The sequence below is a fragment of the Carcharhinus amblyrhynchos genome, chromosome 6, assembly GCF_965287045.1.
Source record: "Carcharhinus amblyrhynchos chromosome 6, sCarAmb.v2.hapA, whole genome shotgun sequence".
NCBI lineage: Eukaryota > Metazoa > Chordata > Chondrichthyes > Carcharhiniformes > Carcharhinidae > Carcharhinus > Carcharhinus amblyrhynchos.
Genome location: NC_137329.1, coordinates 41,733,410 through 41,752,843, shown reverse-complemented (window position 1 = coordinate 41,752,843; position 19,434 = coordinate 41,733,410). Strand labels below are relative to the sequence as shown.

General features: G+C 41.8%; 2 protein-coding genes across 9 annotated transcripts in view; one reads left to right on the top strand and one right to left on the bottom strand.

Annotated features, from left to right (window-relative positions):
- prr33 (proline rich 33) overlaps window positions 1–13,428 on the top strand; it is a 51,162-nt gene extending 37,734 nt beyond the window's left edge. For 5 of the 7 annotated variants that reach the window (XM_080190295.1, XM_080190290.1, XM_080190291.1 and 2 more), the window contains 2 exons: window positions 2,502–4,593; window positions 12,896–13,428. In XM_080190295.1, coding sequence (XP_080046421.1) covers window positions 2,511–4,593; window positions 12,896–13,026 — 2,214 coding nt within the window. In that variant the 5' untranslated portion in view covers window positions 2,502–2,510 and the 3' untranslated portion in view covers window positions 13,027–13,428. Of the gene's footprint in view, window positions 1–2,501; window positions 4,811–12,895 lie in introns of those variants that run through there. The other 2 variants (XM_080190297.1, XM_080190296.1) reach the window with 2 other exon arrangements.
- lsp1a (lymphocyte specific protein 1 a) overlaps window positions 1–19,434 on the bottom strand; it is a 346,256-nt gene that overhangs the window by 4,328 nt on the left and 322,494 nt on the right. For both annotated transcript variants that reach the window (XM_080190298.1, XM_080190300.1), the window contains exon 13: window positions 18,050–18,158. In XM_080190298.1, the coding sequence (XP_080046424.1) occupies window positions 18,078–18,158 (81 nt within the window). In that variant the 3' untranslated portion in view covers window positions 18,050–18,077. The remainder of the gene's footprint in view (window positions 1–18,049; window positions 18,159–19,434) is intronic.

Below are 19,434 nucleotides of genomic sequence, written 5' to 3'. Positions count from 1 at the left end.
TAAACAAGAACTGTGGCCTTCAGTATGGTCACAGTTGGAAAACATTTTGCGTCAAGCATTGATGTTACATCATGGAATTATGCAGTACAGAGGCCATTCGGTCTGTGGAGGTGTCAGCACTTTGAAAAGCTATTGAATCAATCTTACTTTCCTGCAGTCCTTCCTTTTTTCTTTTCCTTTTCAATGGAATACCCAATAGATCTTTGAAAGTTGGTATTGAATCTACTTCCTCCACCCTTTCAGGCAGCGACTTCCAGATCATAATAACATGCTGGGTTAAAAACCTTTGTATCTTTCGGGGGAGGTGATGGCCTGTTGTTTTATCACTAGACTATTAATCCAGAAACTCAGCTAATGTTCTGGGGATTCAGGTTTGATTCCTGCCACGGCAGACGGTGGAATTTGAATTCAATTTTTTAAAAAAATCTAGAATTAAGAATCTCATGATGACCATGAAACCATTCTTGATTGTTGGAAAAACCCAGTGTCCTTTTGGGGAAGGAAATCTGCCCTTATCAGGTCTGGCCTACAAGTGACTCCAGAGCCACAGCAACATGGTTGACTCTTAACTGCCCTCCAAGGGCAACTAGGGATGGGTAATAAACGCTGACCAGCCAGCGATGCCCTTGTCCCATGAACAAATAAGAAAAAAAATCTATCTTCTTGTTAGTTTGCCAACGATCTTAAATCTGTGTCCTTCATCTATCGGCTCCCCTGACAGGAAAAGTTCTTTCCTTTGACTTACGCTATAGAAATTCCTCAGAATCTTGAGCACTTTGATTAAATTTCCCCTTAAGCTACCCTGCTTCAAGGAGAAAAATCCAAATGTCTCTCATTTTGCCACATAACTTGAATTCTTATCGGTTTTATCATTAAGATAGATCTTTTTGCACTTTCTCCAAGGCCTTGATGTTCTTCATAAAGTTATGTAGACCTAATCAGTAATTAGTGGATTGCCACGAAGAAGCCTGTCACTGCACAACTGATCAATAAAGACGCAGCTTCTATCTGTTCGTGTTAGTAATATTGAAGGTTGCAGGCTTGCAATCTGTGCTGCTTTTCTGGCAAACATGGTGTAACTGTATCTGATTCTGGTTGAACTCTGGGGAGGGGAACGTGAAGGGGAAAAGAATTGCTGACTTTGCATTCTGTTAAGAACGAGCCCTCTAAATTATTCTAAGGTTAGAAGTAATGATCCTTCCTGCTTGCAGCTCACCTTACATACATACCGCCTGTGGAGCAAATTAAATCAACAGACAGTTACTATGCCCGAAAATCTGTTCAACAACTGTCAACCGCCATACATTGCAACTAGGCCGACTCCAGTTAAGTTAAGCAACTGCATCGTTTAAAACCTCATCTTCTTCAGGAGGTATTCACGCTCAAGTTTTCCCTCCTATTGCTTCGTACACCAATCAAGGGCTATTTCTGTCCTCTAAAAGGATTTTAAAATTAAGCTGCTCCCACTACTTCGTACCATCACAAACATTGTCCCTTCAGCCCAGAAGCTTGATTATTAAGAGGCATAAATGATAAGTTCTGCTGTGAAAATGTGTCCAGTAGCAAACATGGAAGTGGATTACACCATTCAGTCCAATGCCCCCTGCCTGGTTCTTTTCAGAACAGTCCAGAATTAATCTCACCACCTTGGTATCTTTCCATTGTGCTGTGCCTTTTACAATAGTCTGATAATGAAATATTGACTTCATTAGTCATGTCAAGAGGATAATGAATATGTGGACTATTCCACAATCATGGTTAATTATGATGTTAAGTCATTTGGGGGATAACTATCAGATCTACCGCCTCTAGTTCCTTGGACAATATGAGACAGGGCACATTGGACCTTGGCTGAGAACAGATTCATAAGCTACACAAGATTAGTGGAAATGAATGACTGATAGGATTAGCATTTGAATGGGTAAAGTTTCATGTTGAAAGAAAAGGTGTAAATCTCTCTGAAGTAACTAAACTCAGGAACATAGGAAGAGGAATTGCGCATTTTGCCCATCAAGTTAGTTCATCCAATTAGGTCATCAGAGAGGACCTATCATGAAATCAGGCTCCATTGCTAAGAATTCTTGTTTATTCATGGGACATGGGCGTCGCTGGCTGGCCAGCACTTACTGCCCATCCCTACTTGCTCTTGGAGGGCAGTTGAGAATCAACCACATTGCTGTGGTTCTGGAGTCACACGTAGGCCTGACCAGATAAGGACAGCAGATTTCCTTCCCTAAAGGACATTAATGAACTAGATGGGTTTTTCTGATAATTGACAATGGTTTCATGGTAAATTCTAAATTCCAGATGTTTTTATTGAATTCAAATACCACCATCTGCCATGGGGGGACTCGAACCTAGGTCCCCAGAACATCAACTGAGTTTCTGGATTAATAAGCTTGACCATTATCGAACTGACAATAATGCTTAATGTCAACGGGGTTTGCTTCGAGAAATAAAACCACCAGTGGAATTGAAATTTTCATTTCATTTCATTTCAGGGAATTAAAATGTTAATGGCTGTAACAACTCTACCAGCTACCAGTCACTATGCACCGCCCAGCCCAAAGCCACCACCACCTCTGGCACCAAAGCCAGACAAGGACAATATCAAGTTACAAAAAATCTTGAAGAAGGCTGCAAAGCGGAAAGCTGCACAAGCATATTTACAGCCTGTGGATACATCAGATAAGTCTCACTCTTACTTATCTAAACCTTTCCGTTCTAGTCTGTCTCCTGTTAGCGAAGCTGGTGCTGATCTAGAACGCGGTGAGCACCGTTCTCGATCTCCACGATCCCTCCAATCTTACAAAATATCAGGATTAGCTCTGCCGTCTTATAGACAAAGTCCTGTAATAATGGCCCGTGCACATGTTTCAAGTCCGTACCCTGCACAGAAATCGTTCTACAAAGGCAAAATCGAAATTCTTCCGAAAATTAAAATCAATACCCCAGAGTCACCAGCTGAACAGCAGAACCAAGCAATCAGAAAACTGCCACAGCCCATTGTTCCTGAAAAGACACTCTCCATTCCAAACATTCAACCAGCCAGCAAAGACTTGCCCAAATTTACAATACCAGCACAGTCTTCTCCAGGTTTTTACACACAAAAATCATGGCCTGGCACAGAGGTCCCCTTAGCAAATGTTTCCACAGTTGAATCGGTTACATTTAAAGCTCATGTTCCTGAAGTTAATATTGCTAACATTTTTGGTGTCAATGGCCCCAGCACTGATGTGACTAGTGCTGCAGGTCCTGTGTTCGCAACTTACAGAGCAAAGATACCTACCAACGAACCTTATCTGGAAACCTTTCCCAACACTCCAAGAGCAAAGACCCCCACCTACGAAACTCCATGGTCAAAGGTCCCCATCTATGAAGCTCCAAAGGCAAAGACACCCATCTATGATGCTCTAAGGGCAAAGACCCCCATGTATGAACCCCCAAGGGCAAAGACTCCCACCTATGAACCCCCAAGGGCAAAGACTCCCACCTACGAACCCCCAAGTGCAAAGACTCCCACCTACGAACCCCCAAGTGCAAAGACTCCCACCTACGAACCCCCAAGTGCAAAGACTCCCACCTACGAACCCCCAAGTGCAAAGACTCCCACCTACGAACCCCCAAGTGCAAAGACTCCCACGTACGAACCCCCAAGTGCAAAGACTCCCACCTACGAACCCCCAAGGGCAAAGACTCCCACCTACGAACCCCCAAGGGCAAAGACTCCCACCTACGAACCCCCAAGGGCAAAGACTCCCACCTACGAAGCCTCAGGGGCAAAGACTCCCACCTACGAAGCTCCAAGGGCAAAGACCCCCACCTATGACGCTCCAAGGGCAAAGACCCCCACCTATGACGCATCAGGAGCAAAGACTCTCAGAAATGAGGGTCTTCAAGAAATTCTTGCCAAAAAGGTTGACAGTACCCTTGAAAATGATGCTCTCACAGTTGGCAGTGGTACTGTTAAAGTAGAAATCCTTCATACAGAGGTGACCAGCACACTGAATAACAAAGCAGAATCTGAATCCAGACCATCTGATGCAGTTGTTGAGCCAGCTGACCAAGAAAGGGCCAAGTCATTTCCTAAAGAAGAACAGCAGCTGAAGCCCATGGAAAAAGCTAAGCCTCTTCAACTCAAGACCAGTGGTTGGGCTCGACTCAAGAAGCACATGGTAGTGGAAGAGGAGCCACCAAAGTTCCCAGAGCCAGAACCAGAGCAATCACAGTCAGCATCACAAGAACAGAATGAAGACAAAACACAGGACAGGAAATCAGGGTTGCAAAAGGCAAAAGGATCACGCGCTAATAAGATGTGGGATGCTGTGCTATTTCAAATGTTTGCTGCTAAAGGGAACGTGGAAAGTGAACAGGGGTCAAATGTAGACAGCCCCAAGCAAATGCAGCAGGCAACTCCACCATTCATTAGCCGTCTGCCCCTTCTGCTCTTCAGACCTCGATTTGATGCTAGGAAATTAAAAGAAGCGGCTGAAAGGCCCCTGAAGAAGATGAGTAACTCACTGATTGAGTCAGGGTTGCATCGCAAAGCTATTGATGATGAAGAACTTAAGGATTTCAACCGGACTGCTAAAGGTTGGCAAATAAAACAAAAAGAAATAAGTTGAACATACAGCTAGCAAAGCAAAGTAAGCAACTGACATCCAATAGTCATTGCACTGTTGGAAGAACAAGAAATACACATATAGAGTAGTATCTATACTGCCAATACTAAATAGTTTTTTTATTACTACTTTAAACTCTTACGCATATAATAGTGTTACAGAAAGTAATAAACTGTAATTTCAAACAAGTTCTGCTTTTGTGAACTAATGTTTAGCTTGCTATAATCTATTAATCGGTGTATCATGAATTAGTGGTTTAACTGGTATGTGGATGTATTCTGATTGCTTAAAAGAAGAATAATTAAAAGACTGGTAATTTGATTGACTTAAAAAGACAAGGTAAGCCAATGCATGAAGATTCAAAGTTGACTTAAAGGGCGAGATTTTCCTGCATGTTCATCCCAAGATCAAAAATTTCCACCCAAGATCAACCGTCCTTTGCATGATCAGTGTTCCGTCTGCTACAATTCCTGTGGTGGGTGGGTTGGGAAAATTCCGCCCAAAAGAAAGACATTAAAAGCAAGACATTAATCTGATGAACCTTCCTTGGTACAAGAGGCTTTTGCCAAGGATGGCCATTAGAGAGGTCTATGGTATGTGCCAGATTGCACAGGGGCATTTCAATTCAGCATTAGTACTTTGAACCACATCAATTGAGGATTTTTCAAAAAACACACACCCATTATAGCTTCAAATTTCTTTTCACGTAATACTTTTCATCTTTCTTAAATTCGGCACTAAGTGTTCACAGTTCAATATCAATTGAATTGCACAGTTCTGTACCAATGAGATTCTATAGTTCAACCAGGAATTGATTTCTGATATGACCAGATATGACATCTCAGTGCCAAGTATAAAGGGACCTTAGTATGCATATGCACAGTTCCCCGAAAGTAGCAGCAGAAAGTAAGTGGTTAAGAAGGGAAATTTTCCTGCATTAGATGAGATGTGGAATATAAGAGCAGGGAGGTAATGCTAGAACGGTACAAAACAGTAGTTAGGTCACAGCTGAAGTACTGTGTACACAAGTATGGCTACCACACTGCAAAACCGTTGATCGCGCTAGAGAGGCTATGGAGGTGGTTTCCGAGGATGTTGCCAGGACTGGAAAACTTTAGCTCAGAGAAAAGAGAAGGGTTGTTCTCTTTGGACAGTGGCGGTTGAGGATAGATTTAATTGAGATGTATAATATTGTGTGAGGGGCTAAATAGAGTGGATAGGAAATACACATTTCCATTAATAGAAAAGTCAATGACCAGAGTCCCTTGGTAGAGGGATTAGAGGGGCATCTTGGAGAATTGCTTTCCTCAGCAGCTTCGTAGGAGTATGGAACTCACGGCCAGACAAGGTTTCAAAAGCAAAAACCCTCAAACACATTTAAAAAGACTGGGACGTGCATTTGAACTGCTATAACCTACAAGGTTATGGACCAAGAACTGGAACACAGGGTCAGGTTGATTGGCTCTTCGATATTTGGACACTGACATGATGGGCTGAATAACCCTCTGTGTGGTACATTTCTAGGATTCTATGAATATCAACCACAATATGCATTTCTATAGCAGCTTTAATGTAGCAAAATGTCCCAAGACAAGTCATTTGGGTGTTGTCAAAAAAGTAAATTGATACTGTGGTGCTTAAGGGAGCATTAGACCAGATGACCATGGTCAAAGAGGTAGGTTTTAAGGAGCATCTTAATGGAGAAAACAGAGCTAGAGACTTAGGGAGGAAATAATATCTCTTAACATGTACACGATGGGCCAAATAGCTCCTTCTGTGCCATTTCTAGGATTCATTATGCCAAGGTTGTGTTAGGTTTTATGATGTCTAGCTGAAGTTGCTCAAAAATTATTCTGGAAGCTGATGGTTTCATGCCTCACATGACTCTGCATCTATGAGCACCACAACATAAATATATTTTAAATAAGTTATTGGCGAGATGAGAGAGTTGGCAAATTCCAGGTTTCCTAACTTTGTGCTAAGCAACAATTTCAAGCAGTCAGGTCAGATGAACAGCCAGCATTCCTTGCATGATTATGACTGTGCTTAAATCATCAGCATGTAGAAACTCACACTGCCTCATTCTTTTTCTTAAACTATTCCTGTATTGCAGCCAATCCAATCTTTCTCTATTATAAAACTTCTCACAACACCAGGTTAAAGTCCAACAGGTTTACTTGGAATCATGAGCTTTCGAAGCGCTGCTCCTTCATCAGGTGAGCAGAGAGGTAGGTTTCATAAACACGGCATGTAAAGAGAAAGACATTTGCAAAATAATGGTTGGAAGGAGCAACACTCCGAAGGATTGTGATTCCAAATAAACCTGTTGTACTTTAACTTGTGTGTTCACCCCAGTCCAATGACAGCATCTTCACACCATAATAAAACTTCTCCAATCCTGGTAACATTCTTGGCCATTACCTCTGCACCTTCTCGAGTGCAATTGCAGCCTACCTGTAATGCAGCAACCCAAACAATGCACAGCCAGCAACCTAACTTGGAAATATATCGCCGTTGCTTCACTGTTACTGGGTCAAATTCCTGGAACTCCCTTCCGAACAGCACTGTAACTGTACCGATACCAGCAATTCAAGAAGGCAGCTTACCACCACATTCTCAAGGACAATTAGAGATGGGCAATAAATGCTGGACTAGCCAGTGACGCCCACATCCTGGGAATCAAAAAATAAAAAAATTCTGGCTGTGACCTAATTAGTGTTCAGTGACAGTGTTAAATGGGCAATATCGGATCAGCCTGATTACTGGAGAGGGTACAAAAGTAATTTAGAACGATGTTACCAGGACTGGAAAAATTTTAATTATGAGTAAAGATTGGATTGGCTGCTGCATAATCAATACAATATTTTCCATTATTTACTACCTCCAAAAGTTAAAATCCACCACTGACATCTGAATTATATGGGAATCTTTGATAATGTGATATTACTACATTGATACTGTACAGGGAAGGCAGAAAGGGCAGAAAATAGATTGATATTTTACAGCAAGCATTTCCATTAGAAATAAGAACTATTTGATCGACTAAGCTTTCATTTCTTAAAACGCTGACTGCCCTGTTGTCTACTTCCAGTGCTTACTGTTTCCACCCAGCTTTGATGTGGATATGCCGGCGTTGGACTGGGGTAAACACAGTAAAAAGTCTGACAACACCAGGTTTTAGTCCAACCAATTTATTTGATAGTAAACGCACAAGCTTTCGGGTTAGTCCCTTCATCAGGTGAATGGAGAGTTCTGGCCTCAGACAGAGCATATAAAGCACAGACAGTTTACAGATTACTGATTAGAATGCGAATCTTTACACCTAACCTGCTGTTCAAGTCTTGAAGTGGCCGACAATGTGAGTGGAAGGAGCACTGATCACAGGTTACAGAGATGTGTATTGTCTCCAGACAGTACAGTAAGTGAGGTTTTGCAAACCCAGGCAAGTCATGGGGGTTACAGATAGTGCGACATGAACCCAAGATCCTTGTTGAGACCGTCCTCATGTGTGTGGAACTTGGCTATCAGTCTCTGCTCAGCGACTCTGCGCTGTCGTGTGTCGTGAAGGCCGCCTTGGAGAATGCTTACCCGAAGGTCAGAGGCTGAATGCCCGTGACCACTGAAGTGTTCGCCAACAGGAAGGGAGCAGTCTTGCCTGGTGATTGTCGAGCGATGTTCATTCATCCGTTGTCGTAGCGTCTGATAGCCAAGTTCCACACACGTGTGGATGGTCTCAACAAGGATCTTGGGTTCATGTCGCACTATCTGTAACCCCCAACACTTGCCTGGGTTTGCAAAACCTCACTCACTGTACTGTCTGGAGACAATACACATCTCTTTAACCTGTGATCATTGCTCCTTCCACTCACATTGTCAGCCACTTCAAGACTTGAACAGCAGGTTAGGTGTAAAGATTCGCATTCTAATCAGTAATCTGTAAACTGTCTGTGCTTTATATGCTCTGTCTGAGGCCAGAACTCTCCATTCACCTGATGAAGGGACTAACCCGAAAGCTTGTGTGTTTACTATCAAATAAATCGGTTGGACTAAAACCTGGTGTTGTCAGACTTTTTACTGTGTCCATCCAGCTTCCCAGCACTCACCTAAGTGCGTGATATAAGCCAAATGGAAGCCATCTGTATTTCTTTTTTTTAGTTACTTGGGTCACTTAGTGGAACTGGTAACTAACATTAAGTAATAATTGCTCTGATCACCACAAATATAGCAACTTCATAAACTTATTTGTGAAGAAGATTACTATATGGTGTTCCTGATGAAACATTGAGCATTGTTAGAGAATAAAGATACTCACAGATTCATTTAAGATATCCCTACAGGAAGCAAAAAGAGAAATTCTGAATCCAGTGTATTTTGATCAGCAGTGATATCATCACAAATCCATCCATACTACCAACTTCCTTGGGACAAAAGCCAAACTGTTCAACGATTGGGCTTATTCTGAGAAAATAAATGGCCTCAAAACTCTCCTAATTTTTGTATCACCCATCTCTGTCAACCCAGTTCCTCTCTTCAGGATCACTTGCTCTCAATATTTGCTTTAGCTTGAACAATAGGTAAGGGACACAATTGAGAAGCCAGCTAATTGCTCAGTGAGACCATTCCAAGAAGGACTGTGTTAAAGATGGAAAGACTGCCCAGCCCAGATTGATGATGCCTCTGTTAAGTATAGGTGGAAAATTATAGATGGAAGAGTACAGAGTGTGCACTCTGGGATCCTAGATTCCTTAAACAAAAACTGTGTTACTCACATTAAATTACCCAAGAAAATAATATTTTTCACTTCGCTTTTATATTTAAGGAGTGGACACTCAGTTTTACTATGCAAGCCCCTCAATTTACATATTATTTTTCAGGTTAACTTTGCAGTGGAATAAATGGTTACATGAATTTCAATATCAAATCATAGAATCCCTACAGTGCAGAAAGAAGCCATTTGGTCCATTGAGCCTGCAACAATCCCACCCAACCCCCATCCCCGTAACCCTATGCATTTACTCTGCTAATCCCCCTCAACCTACACATCTTGGGGCATTAAGGGGCAATTTGGCACGACCAATCAACCTAACCTGCACATCTTTGGATTGTGCGAGGAAACCGGAGCACCTAGAGGAAACCCACATTGACATGGGGAGAATGTGCAAACTCCACACAGACAATGACCCAAGGCCAGAATTGAACCCGGGTCCTTGGGGCTGTGAGGCAGCAGCACAAACCACTGTGCCACCATGTCACCCTAATCCTTGCTTCCATACTGAGGTGTAGCTAGAGATCTGATAAAATATTATGCTATGTATTGCATGCTAAACATTGAATTTTGTTTCCATTTGCTTTAGTTCAACTCTGTCCCTTGCCAACCTATTTCTTTCTCGGGGCATAACATTGGAGTTCATGAGTTGCCACTTCCTACTTCAATTCATTCAATGTGTACTATTCATTAATTAGAAAGTGACTAGAACCAGACCAACAATAATTCATTCACAGGTTGTTTGAAAAATAAATTAAACTTAAGTCTTTTAGGAAGCTTTGGAAAGTACGCTGCCTATCCCATAAGAGGCTATCTAAAAGGACTAAATAGCACTTTAAATAGATCTTTCATCATCAAATTCCACATTGCTGCTGCATGATGTTGCATAGGATCTGCTACCATTTAATATGGTCAATTCTAAATATGCAAACAGCAGACCCCTTGCTCTGAGCTGGGAACTCAAATTAATCTAACAGATGCTTATTGTGCATACAAGTAGCTGTCTATTACTGCAATTGAAGTTTTGAACTCAGTGTTAACAGTGTGGTACTGATTTCCGTTTTTGGGTCATTAATTATTGGCACCCCTTACTTTCTGTTGGCTAGTAAGTTGTTTGTGGACTTCAGAGATCACATTTCTCTGAGAATTCGAGGCTAGATTTGAACTCAAGTCACTATCTACCCTCTTGTACTAACCTATCATAGGAATCTTCTATTGTAAAGCTACTCCACCCATACAACAGGCACTTTATTTAACATACATTATATATGAACACTATTCTGGGTGCATGGTAACAAATAGCAGAGCCCACTGAGCAGCCAGCAACAGTGTTTTGGTAGTGCCTGGTAAAAATAGACTTTCACCTGGTTCAGGTGGGATTGCAGGCTGCCCTTTATGGGCTTGCCCAAAATTTGCATTAAGTGGGCATCAGGTTTCCAAAGGGTGGGGGAACTAGAAAAATATTTCAACTGTTGAGTGCCTCATTTTCCAATTCTAATGGTGCACAGTGTAAAATTCTTCTGGTGTGTCTTCCTCTTACTTGACCCCATGAAAACGTCTGACAGCAGTTATAAATTAAGTTTTCAGATTTTAGAATAATATCTAAACCATCCAATTAGATTCCAGTCTGTAACTTACACTCAGGGATCGTTATATGACTATCCACACAAACTGTGTACTTAGATTATAGCCTGTAAATCAAACCCAAGTATTCACTAAACTAAACTCATCAATCACTCTTGATCAGATTCTGGTGTGAAAAGCATTTTCAGGGGTTCATTATTTTACATAAAAAAACATTTAAATGCAGTCTATTAATATACAGCCAATAATTTGCTCAAGTTAGTATTTTATGTAGGGGTAAAATAAGAGAACGCGCCTTGAGATAAGTACAACAAGGGCAGATGCACGGTAAAACCCAACGATGACTGCAGGGCTTTGAAAGACTTACGTTTATAATTCAGTTTACACAACTTCTGCACACAACCCGAGGACATCCCAAACACTCAGGGTGGCTTAGTGGTACACTGGTTAGCACTGCTGCCTTACAGTGCTAGGCACCCGGGTTTGATTCCTGGCTTGAGTCATTGTCTGTGCAGAGTTTACAAATTCTCCCCGTGTCTGCATGGGTTTCCTCCGGGTGTTCTGGTTTCCTCCCACAGCCCAAAGATATGCGGGTTAGGTAGATTGGTCCTGCTAAATTGCCCCTTAGTGTCAGGGAGACTAGCTAGGGCAAATGTAAGGGGTTATGGGGATAGGGCCTGGGTGGGATTGTGGCCAGTGCAGACCTGATGGGCCAAATGGCCTCCTTCTCCACTGTATGATTCTATACTTTGCAGCCAATGAAGTATAATTTGGGAATGATATGATCATGTGAAGGCACATCTTCCTGACTGCCTCATGCCTGATTCACGCACTAGCAATTCTAGTCAAGCAGTGAACCCACACCTTATCTTGTATGTGGCGCCACTGAGTCTGGGATGTGTAAACCATCTAAAATGTCTTCACTGTCATTTCAAGTTGCACAAAAGAAACAAACAAACTGTTTTAGGTTGGGGGATTAGCTTCAACGTGAACTAAGAATATGTTTTCTCTGGAGGAAGGCCCATGGTTGGGTGTAACCATTTGCAGTAGTGTTAAAACTATCGTGAACACTCAGGTAACCATTATTCTGCACGGTGTCCGGGACAAACGTTCTGAGGTATTTCTTTTCTCATGCAGAGCTTTATTTTTGTTACATTGTGGAAATTATTGTTTTGTAATTTTGGTCTGTTAACTCATGAAAAGATGCACGCCAGAGGTTAAATAGAGCTCAATGGTTTTGTCCTAGAATGTGCAAAAAATGAGCTTCAAGCTAATGGCAAATCAACAAAAAATAAAATCTCTGCAGGGCTGCATGACATTTTACCAGCAACAACTGAAAACTGCAAAAAGGAGAAAGAAACTCTTGTCAAGAGATCATTTCCAACCATTGACCACCAGCTGAACGGAGTAGACTTAGCTTGTCATTTGATCTACTGGCACTGTAATAGGAGATTATCTGATTGTTCATGGCTATCGTTTTGATGGGCTTTTTAAAAAAAATTTGAACAGAAATAATGGTCTGGTTGATGGGTCAACTGAACTGTCTGGACATTCATCCTGGAGTTTTGGATGAGATCTGAAGTTGTTGCAGTGTGTAAATCTCACTCATTGTTACCCGAAAATATCTCCCCTCTATATCAAAAAGACCTGCAAAGCAGACTGAGATAAGGGGGAAGTTTCCATTAACAAATTTGCTCCACATTTGTTAAAGAAATAAGGCTATGGACATGGTTCATTGTTAAACAGATCAAGATATAATAGAATCATAGAATCCCTACAGTGCAGAAGGAGCCATTCGGCCCATTGGACCTGCAGTGACAACAATCCCATCTATCCCTATCCTCGTAACCCTGTTAATCCCTCTGAAACAGAGAGGCAATTTAGCATGGCCAATCTACCTAACCTGTGCATCTTTGGACTGTAGAAGGAAACCAGAACACGGAGGAAATTCAAGCAGATACCAGGAGAACGTGCAAACTCCACACAAGACAGTCACCCAAGGTTGGAATTGAACTCAGTTCCCAGGTGCTGAGAGGCAGCAATGCTATCCACTGAGCTATCCCTGATTTTCTAAAGTAATAGTTTTTTCTGTAGTTCCCTGTGGTGAAATTAATTGAAAATCTTAAAGTTACTCATTAATATAACAGATTTTCAAACATCCTTAGTCAGGAGAAGAAGCAGATAACCGAGCACTGGAAGGAAACCTGTTACTTGGAGCTGGACTGTCAAGAACATCAGAATGACAGATATTTCAACACAGAGACATTCAATGACTATCCAGAATGAGAAATACATCGAGAGAACTTGACCAGAAAGTTGTATCGGACTATTTTATTTTTCTGGCACTGTAAAATATTTAGTTGAGTTTTTATTCTAATTATAAACAAAATGAACCAGCTTCTGCTCAATTATTCTAATTTGTGGATGTAATGTAAATAAAGTTTTATTTGAAATTATCCAGATGTGAATTAGGAGTCAGCACTCTTATTAATTCTGCACCTCAGACAAAAGAAAAGACTTCAAATCACTTGGGGCTCAATTCCTAGCTGCAACTGAGCTTTAACAGGAGTTGCCAGCCAGAAGCAGGAAAGATATCAAAGGCATTCGGTGTTAACTCCACAGGATCCACTATCTTAAAGAGTCACACATAGCAGATCCCCATGGCTTTTTCCCAGTGTTTTCTTCATGTTTCTGTCAAATGCTATGGAGCACTTTTCTATTCGTTTATTGATGTATTTTTACATCCTCAGGTGATTCGGTCCGCCTTGCTGGCCAACAAGGGGCATACACGCGATGGGCTGTGTGAGGGTTGCTCTTGGATGTTGCTTTGAGAGCTGCCTAGTGCTTCACGTCCGTTAGTGTACGCTTAAACTGGACCAATTGACGGGCAACACGACAGCTCAGTGACTATCACTGTTTGCTGTGCAGTTACAGGGACCCGGATTGGATCTCTGGCTTGGGTCGGTGTCTGTGGGAGTTTGCACATTCTCCCTGTGCTTGTGTGGGTTTTCCCCGGGTGCTCCGGTTTCCTCCCACATCCCAAAAACGTGCTTTTTAGGCTGATTGGTGTCAATAAATTGTCCCCGAATGGGATCTCCCTTAATCTGGCGCACATATAATTCCCTAAATTGCACCCCTTTATTGTGGAGTCCACTAGAGGTAGACAAGAACGTCGACAATTGATGAAGGACTTGAATAAGGCACTCACAGAGTGTTAAAATGGGCAGCGCGAGCTTGTGGGGCCAAAGGGCCTGCTTCCTGTGCTGTTCTTTGTTCTACATTTTAGTTATTCTTTTTAATGCAAGTTGTTGTACTTATTCAAATTAAAACACCCCTCCCTTCTCCCTCTTTCTGATCAAATTCTCTTTTAGGGCTATGGTCCCAAAGACAAAATATCGATGGTTATGACAATGAAAACAGGAAAGTTATAGCAGGGCACCAAGACAAGCATTCAAAGGGACCTTTCAATCCATTTCCAAATACATGCATTTTTTTTACGGCCAGGACTGTGAAAACTTGCAATGCCCCACAGCAGGTTATGGGGAGTTGTGAAAATTTAATGTTGGTACTTGGTAATGTCAGGAATTCAGTGCTGTGCAATGGTTCCTCCCAATCTACAGGTTGTGACTCCAGAGCAGGGAAAACTTGGCATTCCATGATTTTGTACATTCTGTAAGTGTTAATTTTTAATATTTTTTCATGGGTATGTGGGGTTTACAATTCCAACATTTATAGCCATCCCTAATTGCCCTTGAGAGCATTTACGAGACAACTATGTGGGTGTGGTTCTGGCATCTCATGTTGGCCAGACCAGGTAAGGACAGCAGATTTCCTTCCTTGATAGACATTAGTGATCCAGAATTAATGATAGCTAGACTCAGCAATAAAACTTTCAATTCAAGATTGAATTTAAATTCCACTTATTGCCAGGTGGGGTAGCTCCAGAACATTAACCTGGCTCTCTGGGTACTAGTCCATTACCACAATGCCACCATCCAATGAAATAATTTAAGAGAGATGATCAAATGCATGAGTGATGAAGTTAAGTTTGCAAGAGACTTATGAAAGAGAGGAGAAATGTGAAGAGGGCCCAAGGGTACTCTGAACCAAATCGACACGAGTGTGAGATTTCCATTTCCCCCACATTTCGTGTAGAATTCCTATGAACCACAGAGAGGACTCTTTCATTCCATCAGTTTGGATTTATTCATGCCAAGACACCAGACTAATAATGGGGCATTTTTTAAAGGGATGTGGGTACACTGGCAAGACCAGCATTTGTTGCCCATCCTTATTGCCCTTGAACTGAGTGGCTTGCTAGGCCATTTCAGAGAGCAGTTAAGAGTCAACCACATTGCTGTAGTTGGCTGTTGATTGCATATTTCCTTTCGCAAAGGACATTAGTGAACCAGATGGGTTTTAATGGTAATGGTTTCATGGTCATCCCTATTGAGACTAGGGCTGGAATTCCCCAGCTTGAGTAGGTTTTCCCACTGCGGATGCACCTCACTGGTGATGTATATTCCTTATGTGTGCCATGGGTGGGGAACCTGCAGTGGGAGGGGGTGTTGAGGGGTGATTTCAGCTGGACATGACCCATCCCTCCTGCTGTGGGCTCCCCATCAATGGCACAGGCAAGGTATGTAAATCGCTATTGAGGTGTCTCCGCAGTGGGAAAACCTACCCAGGCTTTATATTCCACATTTATTAACTGAATTCAAATTCCACCAGCTGCTGCAGTATATAATTCTACAAACCATTTCAATTTTCTGATTCTGCACGTTCAAGACAATGTTCACCAGTGGAGTGAGCACATTTGGACTGGTTGTATGGAGGGGATACCTTGGCCAAATTTGCCCCAGGTAGGTCTCTCATCTTCACCAGTTCAGGTTTCCCACACGTGCAAACATTCAGGAAAGCAGAGCAACATAGAATCCCTGCGCTGCAGGAAGAGGCCAATCGGCTCATCACGTCTGCATCGAAGCTCTGACAGAGCATCTTATTCAGGCTCTACCTCCATAACCCCACATATTTACCCCCCCCTAACCTACACATCTTAGGATACTAAGGGGCAATTTAGCACACCCAATCCACCTAACCTGCACATCTTTGGACAAGTCTTGAAAAGTTGGGGGTGACTCAGTGAATGTTAGATCAGCCATGCTCTTAATAAACGGTGGAATAGGCTAGAGGGCTGAATGACCTACTCCTGTTCCTATTTCTTATTAACAGAAAAAAAAAATGCAGACCTGAATATCCCCAACATTACAATCCAGACACAGCTCAAATTCAAATTGGGTCTAGGCTCTAATCTTGTCTTCCCTTCGTGTTCATGTATTCATGCTTTGAATCAGAGATCACTGGAGAACTATCAGGAGGACAAAACTACAGGTAGCTGTTTGTTTACTTGTTTAGATTATTTATATTGAGGCCACATGTTACTAAAAGAGATCTAAAAGACTGGCCTCTGAGCAGCACAGAAATAAACTGAAGAATAACACTCAGTGAGACATACTTTTATTTAACATCTCAAAAATGACCCTGATTTCAAATGAAATCTTTCAGAGCAATGGATTTTAATCAATGTAATTGGAAAGCAGAAGGAGTCACTGAAAATGATAGCTAAAAATGTTTTATAGTGCTTCGACCAACACATGCTATCATTGGCTATATGGGAAATATGCTCCAAATAGCACTGATCTATACACAAGGTTGATTACCGCATAACATACCTGACCCATCATACCAATAGCATTGACATTCAGGTTACTAACTATACAAATTATAATTGAAGTGAGACATAATTATTTTCTCTCTCTCCAGGTAGTGTCCTCATTGTCTGACACTTGCTAATGATGGCTTCAGCCCACGAAATCACACTCGAGCAAGGCAATAGCCTCAAAGATCTACCTCAGTCAGTACAGGGATTGAACCGTCACCCTTGGCATCATCATGCATCACTCTCTAGCCAACTGACTCCCGCCACCCACACACTCTGAAATGGGTCAAAGACTCAATGGAGTTAAGAAGAATGAGGGGTTATTTCATTGAAATTTACAGAATACTTAATGGATTGGAAAGAGTGGACATGGGGAAGATGTTTCCATTAATAGGTGAGACAAGGGCCGAGGACACAGCCTCAGAATAAAGGGATGACCCCTTAGAATGGAGATGAGGAGGAACTTCTTCAGCCAGAGGATGATGAATCAAAGGAATTCATGGCAGAGAAGGCTGCGGAGGCAAGGTCATCGAGTATATTTAAGATAGAGATAGATAAGTTTTTGATTGGTAAGGGGATCAGAGGTTATGGAGTAGAAGAATGGGGTTGAGAAACTTATCAGCCATGACTGAATTTTGGAGCAGACCTGATGGGTCGAATGGCATAATCCTGCTCCTAAATCTTATGGTCTAATGCTTCAAAATTGGACAACCTTGCAAATAATTTAAATAATGATTGGTACAACATTGATGTTGGGCCACAAGATGTCACTAGCACTAATGCAAACATTACACCAGGCAAATTTACAAATGGTAATGAAGTCATCTAGGAAGTCTATTACTCTACCAGCTCTCTCCTCTCTGAATCCTTGAAGCCAACATAGTGCTCCTGAGCATTAAGGGAGATCTGCAAGACTATTATATTACAAGTACCAATTTAAGACCTGTACCGGTATAGTGAAATTGGCGAGCAAACCAAAGGTCTACTACCAGCTCTAGGCTGCTCCCTATCCACACAAACTGGAATTCACAGGCATGCAAATGTTCAGATTAGCAGGAAGTGCTCTGAAAATATTTGATTTAAAATGAAGGGCAGCCAAGGATCATTCTGCATCAATTCAAATTGTTTTATACTCTTGGCATGCTTATACCTTGCATTGAATTATCGGTTCAATTCTAGACCATAAAACTTCCTCTTGTAATATACATTAAAAAAAGGCAGCTGTATTAAGATTACCTCAGGCTAACTGCCACTACCTTAGTGTCTTGGCCTGATCCAAAGTGATCACTCCAAGTTTTAAAACCCTGCCCAAAGCCATCGCACACTTATTTCCCATCATCACAAACAGACAGAACTCACTTGATTGACTATTTGCATTGGTACCGTGCTAATCGTCAGAAACGGCAACCTTCTCGTACTTGCCGTGGCCGGTTACCACAAACTTGTACCTTGTGCCAGAGGGATGATTCTAAAACAAACCAGAAATCAAGATCATTTTAGTTTGGACTACTTATTGTAGACAGAGTTAAGGAAAGCAAACACAGCTCAGTTGATACCTTGCAGAAACGTAAGCCCAGAGTTTGCAGTAAAAGCCAAAGCCGAGGGCGCTTGCCACTGAGAAAACTGCCCACAAAGATCTGCAAACTCTATGGTGTGTTCTTCCTATTCCCACCATCAGTTTAACTCTGCTGTCAAGTTCAAGAGATGTGCAGTAGTGATGTCAGCAGGCAGGTAAGGGACCCATCACATTGAAATATTCACAGCAAAGCAAGGAGCTAGAAGCATTTAATCCCTTCACTTTTGAATCTTCAGATAGTGAAATGTATGACTATGATTAGATTAAGATAGACCTTTTTTTAATTAAAAAATTTTGGTTTTAAAATCATGATTTAAAAAAAGCCCAAAAATTTAAAATTAGCTTTTTAGGGCCAGTGAGTGTGCTTACATAATTACTTATAATTATGAAGTGTGCCCTTAAAATTCCAGATACACTTCATTCATCAAGATGTAACTTCATCAAATACTGTTACAGTGGCACTAACATTGTAAGAGTGTATGTTTCTGCCAAACTGAGATCGTAATCTGTGGGAACCATTGCACTGCATCCCATGGAGGAACCTAATCTTGATTTCCACATTATTCTACACATATACAAAAACTTTGAGTGGGATTTTCAGCCACCCTTGCCCCAAAAGTCCTGCCTGAGATCAATGGACCTTTGCATAGTCCTTACCCACCTGCTATGATTCCCATGGCAGGCGGGACAGGAAAGTTCCACTCCTGAAGTTGTTGTCAGTTCCAGTGGAGCAATGACAGTAAATGCTGACAGTTTCATTATCGCAGCAGAAACTGGGCCATAGTTACGATGTTCTCAATAGTATCAGCATATTATGACTAAAATTATAGGAACATAGGAGCCCATTCAGCCCAACGAGCCTGCTCTGCCATTCAATACAATCATGGCTGATCATCCACTTCTATGCCTCTCCACCCACATCACACCATCCCCATATCTCTTCATGCCATTGGTATCTAGAAAACTGTCAATCTCTGTACTTTCACAGCCTGCTGGGTTAGAGAATTCCAAAGATTTACAACCTTCTGAATAAAACAAATCTTCCTAGGGCAGAACTTTCTGGCTGCGCTCACTCTGAAACCGGAAAATCCTGCCTGAGGTCAATAGGCCTTACATGGTTTACCCTCACACGCTCCGACTCCTATGGTGGGCGCGACAGGAAAATTTG